General features: G+C 42.4%; 1 protein-coding gene across 1 annotated transcript in view; it reads left to right on the top strand.

Annotated features, from left to right (window-relative positions):
• SPATA6 (spermatogenesis associated 6) overlaps positions 1-12740 on the top strand; it is a 43625-nt gene extending 30885 nt beyond the window's left edge. Inside the window, exon 13 of the mRNA XM_072342755.1 lies at positions 3425-12740. Coding sequence (XP_072198856.1) covers positions 3425-3605 — 181 coding nt within the window. The 3' untranslated portion in view covers positions 3606-12740. The remainder of the gene's footprint in view (positions 1-3424) is intronic.
• Positions 12741-14209: the final 1469 nt, after the last annotated feature.

Below are 14209 nucleotides of genomic sequence, written 5' to 3'. Positions count from 1 at the left end.
GGTCATAAAAATGATCCATGAGTCGAAGCTGTTGGATTTTTATCAGCAGGAGAGTAAATAACTAAGAAAAAATAACCGAACAGCTATTTTTAAGGTTACAGGAGTGCAAAAGTAATCTTAAGCTTTATTTACTAATAAGACTTGTGAATAATTTATTTGTTTTTTCAAAGCACGTGCTTGGAAAAGAGGAGCATCTTAAAAAACAAAAGGTGCAAATATGTAGAACATGGGCTAGTGATCCAGTATGTCATATTTCAGAAGACATTCTGAACACCTTGCTTCTATAGGTTAATCATTATGTGTTGCCCTCACATTTATAATAAGGTTTTCTTTTGAAAATGTTATTTAAAAGGCACCAATTGACTGGATTTCTGTTGTCCACTTCTGTAGTATAAGTTCTCAGTACTGTTAATCTCTATGTACATGCACAGTATTTTGTAGAACAGTCTGTGTATTTGCTGAAGAAAAGGTATGATGGAATGCAGAGCATTTTTAGGGTTGTATGCTTTCTGTTTTTCTTTATGACAGAACCCCTAGAACTGTGGTGCTGAATTTGAGGAAGCTTGACACCTGGGGGGGAAAAAAAGAGATTTTACTTTGCTAATTAAATGTAGTGCAAGTCTTTCAACGTAGGCCATCAAAATCATCTCTGTATTCTGTGAAAAGGAGGGTTAGTTCACACTGCAGATAGTAGTGAACTTTGACTTGTGATTAGTATGTTATCAAAAGTTCGTTTACTTGTTGGCTTCTATTAATTCCTGTAATTCACAGCTTCTTTCATGCAAGGGATCTAGTTAGTGTTGGATTTTCACATGGATGTGGAGTTGCTGCAGAAGTTGTTAGCATTTCTGTATTGAGCTCGCTCCTGTACTCTGCGTATAGCCTTTTTGCCTCCTTATCCTCTGTGCAGAGAGATGCTGCAATTAAATTGTGTAGGATGTGTTTCTGAGAGAGAAAGTGCAGGTTTTTGTTCTGAGGCAGCTTTGGGAGTTTGAGTTTGGTGCTGAGACTGCAGACGGTGAAACAGAAGAAGAAACAAATCCTAATACTAGAGAATCAAGAAGTGATGGGTTATGAAATGTGGCACTCAGCTTGGGAAAAGACCATTCCTTGGGTTTAGAGGCCAGCAGCACTAATCCCATTCACTGAAGGGCAAGACATAAATGGACTCGAGGACAGTCTGATTGCTGAGCATTCACCACAGTGCTTATAAACAGGATACAAGGACAGAGGCAGAGTTCACAGAAGGACATGGTTCTGTCAACCAAATGTTGGCAGTAAAGCAGGTGATTCAGAACCGCTGGGAGTAAGGAAGAGGTCCATGTTTTGTGAAATATTTAGTATATGATTCACTCAGAAAAGAACTTCTGGGACTCTTAAAGGAGATGTATGACGGAACAAAAGCATCTGACAGGTATTTCAGAGCAGGGAGTTGCGTGCAGAAATCCTGCTGTTAATATGATTTGTGAGTGTAATTCCCAGATTGTTTAGCTCAGGTTGTCGGTTCGTTTCCAGTCAAGACAGAGGAGGGACCCTTCTCTACGTTGCCTCTGTGTCCACACCAGTTCTAGGCATCTGATGTGCAAGGACTAAAACAAAGCTGAAACATGCACACTTTCAATTCTTTGTCAGAAGCAGAATAAGGAGTTTGTGGAAGTTGCTGTTCTTAGATGCCTTCTTTTAGTGCAATTAAATTGGTTGGATTCTGAGTGTCTCTCTGTAGATTAAGCTTTCAGCAGATGAAAATGAAAGTACAAAGCTGACTACAGGAGATGGGCTCCAAGGAAAATAATGCCAGAGCTGTTTATTGCATATTTGCAAGTTCCATCCTTATTTGTTGGACTGGGAATTCTGTCAGAACTGAAGTGACCCAGACTGAGGAAAGGAGGGAGTAAAAGTTCAGTGGTGCCCAGAGCATTGACTTGTCTACATTTAACGTGGGTCAATATAACTTCTCTATTGATTTTACCGTTTGGTAGGTTAGTTTCATTGCTTCCAAACAGTAGAGAGCAGATCACCCTCTCCAGGATGATGAGTGGGTTTAAATTTTCCTCGTGCTGTTGGCTGACTTAAAACATTCAGGCTTTATCTGTAAAAGTGGGAAGCTGACCTTTTCTCCTCCTTTAATATTGCAGCCTCTAGAAATCTTTTTAAATGAGGCATGGGTTGATATCAGCATAATACTACTTTTGTTTTCTATGGGTGAATTGAAGCTTAGATATGTGAGTTTAAAAAAACTCATACTACTGATCTTTCTCTTCTTGGCTCACGTTTTTCTTTTTTAAATTGAAAACCTTATGATTTAACACAGCAAACTACAAGTATTTGTGAGTCCTGTGATACAAGCACTCTTCCAGTTCTTTCATATATGCTTACTGGTACAAACTTGAATACAAAGTTTTGAGGATTGGCTTGACCGTAGTAGATCAACAAATCATATGTACATAGCACAGTCTGAAACTTCCCTGTGAAATGTAAGCTATTTCCCAAGTGAAAGATGGTCACCACAAGCTTCACTTTCCCCATTTCTTTTCCCAGACTGAGAACCTTACTGAAAGGCTGAAGATAAACTCAGTCCTAATTTTTAAGTGTCATAAGTGCCTGAATATTGGAGCAGGTGTGACAAATGTCACCTCAGTAGTTATTTTTCTGCTGATGATTTTTCTTCTACTTGTTTCATGCTTTATTATAGGGAAAATGGCTCTCTTCATTGTATAATACGATCCTTGCTGTGAGAGTCTCAAGAGAAGGCACACAATCATGAAGTTTAGATATACACACGGATTTGTCTGTGTTTTCTAATGATTTTCAGAGAATATATGTATATTTTTTTCCATAGATAAGGGAAATAATTTCTTAAAGTAAACAGGCTGTGTTTGGTATTGAAATGGTGGCACAGAAGACGGGGTGGGGAAGGAGTGCTTGATTGCCATTATGTCATAATGTGTTTTGTAGAATACTTAATCCAAGATGCTTCCGATAGAGCACTTTACTGCTGCAACCGAAGTAATTTAATATACCCCTGATAGATTGTCTTCATATTGAAAATAGCTGCTTGTGGTTACATTTTGACCTTCAAAGGACACAGAAATCCAACTGTGTTGCTCTTGCATGGGCTCGGTGCCTAGTCACACTGCCTATCAAAATACAGCAAAATGACTGCTTGCTCTCTGAGAATTAATTCCTTCTGTTTGGGAGGTATTATCAAATGCACATGGTCAGGTAGGGGAGACTGTGTAAATGAATAGTGCAGGGTGGGCTCCCATTTCTGAAGAGTAGCTGCAGTGCAGATTTTGTTTCTCTTGCTGGAAGGTAATCTGTGGTTAGCAGCTTTACGCTTGGATTTCTGCTGGCTTTGTACTTCTGGTTCTTCTCATTTATCTCGATTTGATCATTTCTTATCTTTTTTTTTTTCTGTTGACAGTTCACCAGTGCAGCAGAACATCACTGTTCACTTGGATAACGGTGAATTCTGGTCTAACCGTGCAGCTGTATACAAAGGGAAGCCTCGCAGAGCAATCTTTGAAGACAGTCTTGGGAAAATATATAGAGACATGTACCGAAAAGCTTCTGGCACTATTTCAGACCAAAAAGCATACTCCTGATAGCACTTCAGCTGGAAATGCACAGTACATGGTGTTATTTCTTACCGAAACTTTTTTTACGTAGCAAATATTTGTACTCTATTTCTATCTAAGATGTAATTATGGCTGGGTGGGATTTTGGATAAGTGGAGTTTTGGTCTGGGTTGCCAAATGAATACTATTAGCAGCACCCTTACCACCCCAACACCACTGCTCCAAATTTTATGAAAACCTAACAAATTACAGCAAAAAAAAACCCTAAGCCTCGCCATAGCTGAGAATGTTCCTCCTTTGAGACTCTGAGAAGATAGCCATTTTAAAGACTAGTGTGTCTGCTGGACGTTCCTGCCTGACAAAGGTCAGGTTTCAGCTGCAGTCAATTATTATTTAAATAATTAAATCAATGTAGTAACATAAGGAGCAGTAAGTCGTAGTGTTCAGAGAGGGAATCTAAAGGGGAGGGCAAAGTGTGAGTGTTGATATAAAATGGTCTGCTCTGGGAAAGAGGGAATTTGGATTGTTTTTCTAGAAAACTGGCTTTGGGTTATTTGTTTTTGAGTAAGGCAGAAAGAAGACTCCAAAGAGATTTCAAGCACCTTTAGTCATAAATTGTCAAATAATGTCAAATTTTAAAAGAAATCTACCCAGATCAGCAGTCTTTGTATTAGAAGAAAAGCTTTCTTTATGTGCCCTGCGTGTTCCAAAGTTTCCATGTTTTCTTGAATGTAGTCATAACATGTGCAAATACAGTTGTAGTTTTTAAAAATACAAATGGGAGAGGAGTGGGGAAGACTGGAGCAAGATAGTCATCAAGCTCATATATCCAGTACAGGCCTTCTTGAAGTGCCTGTATCACAATCCCACCTAATTTGGAGCCCGGCCTTCCCAGCCTGCTGGGATCCTGTTGGCAGAAATCGCATTCTTTCTGCTAAAGGCCACCAAATGTTCATCAGCAGTTCAGTGCTATCCCGAGGGATGGAACCTTTTCAGCCTTGCACTGAACAGATCCCACATTAGCAAGCCAGGGCAAGTTGCCCATCTATTGAAAAGCCGAATGCTTTAAAAGGGCAAGAGTGTCCATCTCCTGCTTCCTTTTAGAATGGGGAGGGGGGAAACGCATGCATATTCTGGCTCCTTCCCTAAGTGAACAGGTTCAGTTATACCGATGCCATTTTACCTGTTATGATTGGATAAAAGATAAAGCTTGCAGTACAGATGGCAGAACATATGACTGTTACCTGACAGCATGCCTAGGTAAACAAAAAAGTTGGTCTACTCTGCCTTCCATCCTTTAATGCTGAGACAACATAATTGATTTGAGAAAGCAGTTGGTGAGCAATTATGCTGGTGGTAGAGCCTGCTGAAAGGCTGTGTGCTTCTGCTTCAAGGAAGGGGACTCTCAGAGGAAGCATCTTCCATACAGACGTTTCTATTCGTTGTAACAGTTAAGCAAGTTGAAGTGGATTAACGCTGATCACTTCCTGTCCTTGCTGCCATTTAACACATTAGTGCTTTTAAAGGGCACTAGCTGCTCAGCCTTACTCTGCAGATAACTGTTGAGGCACTCTGTGAGGGAGTAGGATGCTTTTTTATTATTATTATCTTTTGTAGATGTGAAAAGAAAAGCTTACCTGAGCCATGCCACTGAAGTCATGGTGGCCATGGAGTACTGTGTTACCAGTACTTGGTATTCCATCATTAGTCCCATAACCGCAGACTAGTCCAGAAAGGAATAGTTTCTGTCTTGCTGCTCATGGAAACTCAAGGCTCAAGGCACAAACAGGGAATGAGAGAAGTTGGAGGCCAATGTGAGAAACCAGGGTAAGATTTCTGTGAGATCCGGAGGACCTAACTGAAGAATCACAGCGTACGGTAAAATGACAACTTCTGATTTTTTCATCACAGGGTAAAACTAGGTGGGAGAAATAGAAAGTGTCGTATACTAAATTCTGACTGCCATGAACATTCTCACCGAGGCCTTTGTATGCAGCATAACAAGTGAAGCAGATAGGCTCTGAGTGTCGCTGGCCCTGCTCCAGCTGCAGAGAGAGAGATGGCGTGTATGTCTTTCTGCATCAGCTGCTGCAGGATATGTGTTTCTCTCTTGGGTCAGAGTCATTCTGCAGCTTATATGCTGTGATACTGCACAGTTCTCTTCCAAGCACTGTACTGGAAATGCAGTTTGGTTAATGGAAAGCTTTTCTATGAAATGTGACCTAAAACCCAAAGTACTCTATCTGTCCATAAAATCTGCAAGCCACTTGTTTTTTAAAAGCTTTTGGCCCCTTCCCTGTTTGCTCGGCTAACCCTCCAATTAATATGCATACAGCTCAAGTGCACTGAGCGCTGCTGCTCCTTTGCTACTGCAGCATGCGATAAGTATAGGTTCAGGCAGTGAACCAACATAGTAATAAACTGTAATTGTTTAGTGCACCTTGCCTTCTAATACAATTTAAATCCCCTCTATCAAATGCAAATTTCTAGGTTCCTGAGTGGAGCTTTAAATAGCATTTTCTATGCTCATTCCTTATCTTTTGCCATCCACAAAGTGGTCTGTTAGTGACATTGGGATGGCATCATTCCACCTCCATCATTTTACCTCCTAAAGGAAAGCTGTCTACTGAAATCTAGAAATAATGGGCTAGATTAAGAGAGAATTAGTGGCTGGTTTTTTTTTTTGTACAGCCTATCTCTTTCTCTTGCCCTCCCCAAGCTATTATAACCCATGTGTATTATCACCAAATGTTGTTCAGCGTTGCTGAACTATTCAGTGTTGCTTGCACTATGCAGTCTAATCAGTGTAATATTTTAATCACTTTTATTTTAATAAATCAGAGTCAACTTCCAGCATGCTCCCTTTCCTACAAAGAACTTGATATAGCTTAGGACCTTGGGATGGCTCACTAGGCATATACTTAGTCTACTCATTGGGTTGAATGCCAAATCCTTTGCTGAGTAGTGCTTTGGAAATGACTGAGTCATTGACCTGTTGTGGGTCAAATGTGAAAATATCTGACTTATTAATGATCTACCTTATCAAGGTTATCAACAAGAAGCAGGGAAGCATACGTTGGTCCACTGGGGACAAGAGGCAGATGGGTGGTTGGAGTAAGGAACAGCCGTATTGAATTAAATGGGTGGTAGTGTTTGTGTGCTAGATCTGAAAAGGCTTTGAAGATGAGGGCTGTTACTTAGAATGTAGATCACGTTTGAACTTTACTGTTACTTAGTAGGTTGCCAAAATGGAGAGGAATCTACCTATTGGGGTTGGGAACCTATTTCTGGGGATAAAATAACAGGTTTTAGCTCTGCTCAGTATTAAATAGTCTGTGCTAAATTCCCTTTCACTATTACCTCAGCTGTAAAATGGGAAGTTTGTGCTCTATTGAAGCTTAATTAAATGACTGCAAAGTGCTTTGGGATCCTGAAGTGAACGTTTCTGAAATTTTCTTGTAGAAGCCAGGCTGAAAATTCCCATCTCATCTCCAGATTACTAAAAAGGCCTTATTCTAATGTTCCCAGATTTATTATGTTTTAATCAGCCAGATATTAAGCGAGTCTTAAATTTTTCAAGGTAGAAACCTTATACATTCATAAGACTATTGAAAAAGACAATGCTTTATTACAGATCTTTACCCCAGACCTTCCCACAATGGGCATTTTATGCAGTTTATGTCTCTTGGATGATCTGGGTTCATCATACTCGTGCTTCAAGGTATGCTGGCCAGCACTGTTAACATCTATCACATTGCTTTCATCCCCTCTCTGGGAAGTAAAGTGGTGCAGTGGTTTCTTCAACTTGGCAGTGGGAAAGGTTGTATGGTGCTATGGGTAAGACTGCTATAATAGTGCTGATCTTGTGTGCCTCCGGTGGCGCAGCGGTAGAATTCCCGTCTGCAACACCAGGGGGCCCGGGTTCGAATCCCCCCCTGTGGAGCAGGGGGTAGAAGTGCCGCTCTGCTACACAGAGGGCTCGAATCCCGGGAGTTGGACTCGATGATCTCTAAGGTCCCTTCCAACTCGCACAATACTATGATACTATGATCTTCCTGATTTTTAAACTTAAAACAGTGTTTTCTGAAACACTGAACTATGCAGCAAAGCTGTTAGCTTTTTAGCAGTGGTTACTCAATTGTATGGGTCTTGTGATGTGGAGTCTCTGAGTCATAGAAAACCCAACCACCGAGCTAATTACTTTGCTGTTACAGAGTGATCGTTATCAGGGTGCTGACAATGTATCAGGAGATTTTATTTTCAGGAGGCAAGAAATTTGAGGGAACTTTTAAATGGTTGGAACTTCTTCACTGTTATCTGCAGTGAAAGCAATTGAATCTAAAAGAGAACAGTATTTTGTGGGTTATATTAATGAGCTACTTCAGTGACAGAAATGGTGTCTGCTTTTGTTGGTGGTCTCCAGTAGCAGCGGAGAGCTGGTCTTTGCCCAGTTCCTCTGAGTGTCCATAAATTAGTGTTGTGGGAAGCGATCAAAAGCAGCTAATAGGGAATATTAAGCACAAACCCAAATGTTGTTCTTGATTTCTGCTGTGTGCCCATGGAATTGAAGCATCACCAACCAAGACCCTAAAAAAGCGGCGGCTGTAGCACCTTCTGTTAACAGTGTTGGTTTGCCAAAGACATGCGATTTGTTCCTTGTGTTTGTCTTCAGTGCAGTGCAGTGATAATTTGTCCAGATGACAACGTGGAGGAACTGCAGTCCTTCTCCTTGCTTGATCAATGTGGAGACTGTGCTCTTTCTTTGTGTTTGTTTCCATGTAGCTCTGGGTGAGTGCTTCTGACAGAGAACTCTCTGCAGGTGAGGTGTGCAGATCCGAGCTGCCTTCTCATCTCCCCAGGGGAAGGTGTTTGCTGTTACTAAACAAGGTCCCCTTTGGATCGTAAGGGTTTCCTCCTCCCTATGAAACTTATTTGGTCAAACATCAGTATAACAGCGTGGAACCGCTGCGATTGGATGGGGCAGAGATGGGAATCAGGCTTTCCATGCTTTTTGCACTTGTATACCAGTCTACAAAGCAGCTGTGAAATAGATGTTGCAGTAACAAAAGCACCACTCACACTGCTGAATTCTAACGCATGTATATTTGTATCTTTGCACTGGCTTTAATTTCTGTTTGGATGTTGCACCGACGGCGTTGTTACTATGAACTGTCCCATTGAGCACTCCACCAGTGAATGTTTGCTAAGAGGTTGCTTTCCCTGTCTGCCTTGTTTTCACCACAGCCATCTACTGTTTACATACATTTTAGCCTCTGTGCCATTTTTGAAGGCTTTATTTGTCTCATTTACGTTTTTGGTTCAGATAATACTTAAATATGAAATCCATCTGTGGAGCATATTGTATACTCACGTTGAGGGGTGAAACCGGTTTTTAATTAAAATTTTATACAGCACTTGTATTTCACTTTGTCCTGTTTTATTATGAAACACTTCAATCTTCCTCCTAAAACACATATGTCTTGTGCGTTTCAAGATGTTCCTTGTTGCTCATGCAGAACTGCATTCTGAGCTCTGTCAGCAGAGCGCCATATGTTCTGGGGTTCATTTTGCTTCTCTGGCGTCCGTGTAGGCAGCATATTGCATGTAAGGCAGCTAAGCTCTGCTCCATTCTTGTCTTTGTAAACTTGTCAAGAGATGAAAAAAGCAGGGAGAGGAAAACACTGAATAATACTGGAGTGATTTGAATGATCAATAAGTTACGGCAACGCGGCCAATCAGAATTGAGGTTTCTTGTGTACTTGGGGATTTTCCTTAATGGTGGCTTATGCACGGCCTTTGAAGTGATGCAGCCCTCAGTGCTGGTTGGTGTTACACCCAGAATGAGTGCTGGAGATTAAGATACAACGCGAGCCATTTGGCAGTGACAGGCATTGTAAGCTCTCTTAATTTTGCACTGATCTGTTAGTATTAAATTTAAACAAATGTGAGTAATAGCAGATGGGTACGTGAAGGGATTGCGCTCCTCCTTGCTGTCTCCTGACTTTGTGGGAAATAGCTCCAGCCTGTTTAGATGGCAGGTACTGAAAAGACAGAAATCCTGAGACTGATGGTGTCCTTGTGTTGTTTTTTTTTTTCAGTTTGGGTTTTTGTTTTTTTGTCATTTTTTTAAATGTCATTTTTCTTACCAATCTATTCCTGTTTCTTTCCTGCCTACCATAAGCCAGCAGGTACCATCAGTCTTTAATACAGCACCGGTACGTGGGAGCACAGCCCCGACTGCTTATTGATAGCACTCATACATTGTCAGATGCTGATCTTATCTGCCAAATGCTTTCCAGCACCGCTGCAGCGCCTGTGACAGAGGGCTGAAGTAGTTCTGCAATTCCATTCTTTAACTAGAGCTTAAGAATCAAAAAGGAGAGAAAGAAGAAACTCGCTAAGCAAGAACAAGGGATGTGTATTAAACCGTTCCCCCTTTGCTGAGGTCTGAGGCTGAGGGCTGGTGCTGCTGCTGGGGTGGCAAGAGAGCAAACCTGGCAGAAGTGACAGGCAGCTCCGCTCCTGGGACTCTTATTTACATATGTTTAAAACAAACAGAAAAGCTGCCTTTGTTCCTCAGGAAAATCTATTTAGTTGGCATTCAGCTGGTGTGTGAGCCGGAACTTCTTTCGTGGAAGACATCGAAACAAAGCAGCGGACATTTCTGCTGTGATGTGAGGCCGAAGCTTTGATTTTGAAATACAAAAGTGAACTGAAACTACCTCCAATTTAAAGGTGGTTTGTTTGGGGTTGTTTGTTTTTTTTAATGACCTTAAAAGTTTTGTGAAGTTTTTCCTCCTTCCCTCTGGGACTAGAAGAAATTATAACAGTAATCTTACTTAGAGCTGGAAGTCTACAGAGACAGTGACTGTAGGTTAATGAAAAATTGACACTGCTACTTGCCTGTGCTTCCAGCAGAATGTTTTTCCTTCAAACTGATGTGAACTATTGCACTGCGTGAGTTGGTTATGAGCCTCACATATTAAATGGAATGCTTCTTTTGTGGAAGCTTACAGGAAGGAGTCAGGGCTGAATGTTTTTGCACAACGTTCCTGCTTGGAATGAAAGCAACAAAAAAGATGGGGTTCCTAAAAATAGTGGTTGTGTTTCTTCCCCCCAGATCTATAAGTAGAACCTGCTTTTGCTTAGTCTAAACCAGAAAGCAGCCAGAGGAATTGCCCCTGTGACCACCAAGTCAGTGCTGAGTGCTGCTAGCCCAGTCTGGCAATAGTCCTATGGAGCAGGAGCTGAGTGCTGCATGTGGCAGCAGGTCATCCTGGGGCTCCTGGGGTGTTGTTCCTTTCCAGGAGCATTTCTGCCCTGAGCTTCTGGACAGCTTCTTTTGCAAACTGTACACTTAAATGGTGCAAACTTAGCAGCTCGCACTGACTTGGTTCGTACTCTGACATCTTAATATCTCCACTCCTTGTCCTTGGCACGGTGGTGCCATCTGGTCTTGCTTGGACAGCTTATCAGTAATACTGCGCTGTGTGATATTTCAGTTCTTGCTTCTGACATCTTGGGCTGCGCCTGAGCGGCACACCGCTACCTCAGCGCCAGCCTTTGACCAGATGGCACCTGCTGAAATAGCATCTCCCATCCGCTGTGATGGAGATGAATAGACAGAGGAGCTGGAAACTTGGAGATGGGGAGGGAAGGTGTGGTGTGGGATTTTTGGTCAGGAACTGAGGAGCTGCTGGTAGCTGGTGCTGAACTTTTATGACTTTAAACCTTTAAAAGTCTCTGAGGAGTGCCTGGTGTTTGGGGTACATTCAGGGGCAGAATCATTTTCCAGCTCTAGGAGTTTCAAAATTCATTAGGGAGGAAAAAAATGTGCGGCTTTGGGGGCTGGTGCACACTTGGGAAATGGCAAATATTTTTTTTCACGTGTTAAAATGTTTAGACTTACACAATATTGATGACTTTTCCTTTTAATTAAAAAGACTCAGGAGGACTTTGTTATGTAGTGATAAAGCATTTGGTTAAATGCCAGCAGGTTTAACCAGTAGGTTTAACACGTGTGGTTGTGCTACTCCCCGGAGATGCACAAATGCACGCTGAGAAATCCTCTTGCCAATACATCAGCATTTTGAAAGTGCTAAAGCTCGAGGTTAGCAGGGTTGTTCTCTTTTGTCTGCTGTTTAAAACGTCGCTTCTGCCCCTGTAATTGGTGCGATAAGATGAATGCACTGAAGGTAAGAAGTTGGCTTTTTATTATGTGTTGGAGAAACGCTTCTTGACTACGTAATCCAAAATTAGTTAAAGCTGTTTTCCACCCACCCAGCAAGGGAGAGGAGTAATATGCCAGTGCTGGAAGTACTGGCTGGTGGAAAAAGGATGCGTGAGCTGTGATATTTGTGAGACCCCAACCCAATACTGGGAACTTGGGGAACATCCCACAGTGGTGGGAAATGCACCAAAGCTGGGCTCCAAGTTGAGATTTGTGATACACATAAAGCTATGCAAAAGCAACACAGGTGCATTTGGTTTCTGTAGTAGTGACTATGAGAGTGTTCTATACCTGCTTGTGTCCCCTCCTCTCTCTCAGACCTCTGTGAGTTTTACCCCGATGAAGTTTCCTCCCATAGGAATACAGGAGGGCAGTGCTGTCTCTAGGGATCACAGCTCCAGATCCTGGTAGCACCACAGAACACAGAAATGACTTCAGCTGTGGTTCACCTGGGCACTGATCCCTGCACGCCCTGCTCCCTGTGGCCCAGAAGATGATCACAGAGAGCCAAAGACAACCCAGCGCCCTGCTTGCTAACATACTCTCTGCCCTGCTAAAATGTATGTATGGCATTTCATTTCTTTCCTTTGTAATAAACTGTGCCTACCGTAGCATATATTCTTTTAAATAACATTTTAAAATATTTTCTGGTAAATTAAAGTGATGACATGTTTGTAGGGTTCATTGTTAATTTCATTTCCTTTGGCTCAGCCAGCCAGATAAAATGCTATGTTATTAATCTTTGTACAAAAGAAGATCCTTTGCCGAACAGTAATAAATGATCTTGATAGATTTGTCAGGAAAATGAATGATAATCATTTGCAGATAGACACAAGCCTAGTATGGAAGATTAATAAGAAAATATGTATTGGCATCGTTAATAACATCTGCTGCCAATGGACTTGTATATTGGTTACAGCCCTGAAAGCGATGCATTCCCGTTAGGATATTGCAATCCATCAGCACAGTGAGGAGCGAGGCTGCCGCGTTCTGCGGCGATGACAGCCTGCTCCCAGGGGAGCCTGCCTGTGGTTGTGGCATGGCTGGGCTCTGCCTCCCCATGCACATCTCCTGGGGGTGGTGCTAGAAGTCCCCTGACCTCATGAATGTGCTCGTTCTGTGCTGCTCAGGCAAGGAAGGGCTGGAGATGCAAAGGGAGCTCGCATGGGTGTAGGCAGAAGGAAGGAGCAGAGGGACTGAAATGAGGACTAGCATGGAAAGGGAACTCTCCTCATCTCCAGTCTTCAACTAGAAGGGAAATAGAATCTTTCCCTTCCTTCTGTTAAGGGATGCAGTCACATCGCTTTATGTATTCTCCTTTAACTGACACAGGCATCATCCTTTTAGGGGAATCATTGTCCTCCAAGATCTGTGGGTGAGATGGGGAAGGGAAGAGTTGGGCCATGAACTCCCCAGATCAGAACTGTTTGTATCATTAAAAGTAAAAAGGCTTAGTTAAGCTCTACTTCTAATCTCTGCAAAACTATCATTTTTCTTAGGGGGAAAGAACGATCTCAAATGCTTTTAAAAACCTCCCTGTATTGCTCATCCTGCTCTGTGGTGCATTTCTGATGGCTTACAGGGTATGTGGTCCATAAAAATAAACAATGAAAGCCATCGAGCTAAGCACTGCTGGGGGGCTTTGTGGCTCAGGAGCACTCAGCACCTCTGCCTCAGACAAGGAGGTGGGAGCCTGAGTATTAGGAATGTGTCCATTATTATTAGGCATCACCCAGCTATTAATAGCGTCTGGTAACTTGATTTCCTGTAAATGTTTTGACGCATCCTCTAATCTGGGCGCCACCTGCTCAGAACTAAAAGGGGAAAATTGGGTTAGATGTTAGGAAAGAATTCATTACACTGGGTTGTGAAGCACTGATACAGGCTGCAGAAAGAGGATGTGGATGTCCTGTCCATAGAGGTGCCCCAGACCAGGCTGTTGGGGCCCTGGGAGGTCTGATGTGCTGAGGGCACCTACCCCATGGCTGGGGCTGGAAATAGATGGGCTTTGATGTCATTTTTAACCTTCTGAAGGCTTTTCAGATCCTAACCACTATGCAGTGCTATTAACGGTGGGTACTGACACCTTTTCTTCACAAAGTGGTTTAAAATGTGATGGCCGTAGCATGTTTCATGGTAGTCCCAAGGGGAGGCAGAGGGGCCTGGAGTCCAAGTGACCCAGCCCATGGAGGAGTGTTCATTTCTATCCCACAGCCATGACATTGTGGTCCCAGGGAGACCTTGGTGTGTCAGTGCAGGATATATAGACACAATAACCTGGAGTCAAAATTGGCTTTTTTTACTAAGGCACTTTTATTGCTGGTAATGCTGTTAAAGGCAGGATTCATCCAGGAGTGAATAGGGACAGGCCAAGGGCTGGTGGGGGCCTGTCTGCTGCCAA

This window comes from Excalfactoria chinensis, chromosome 8 (assembly GCF_039878825.1).
Source record: "Excalfactoria chinensis isolate bCotChi1 chromosome 8, bCotChi1.hap2, whole genome shotgun sequence".
Classification (NCBI taxonomy): Eukaryota; Metazoa; Chordata; class Aves; order Galliformes; family Phasianidae; genus Excalfactoria; species Excalfactoria chinensis.
This window is presented reverse-complemented; position numbering and strand designations above follow the sequence as displayed.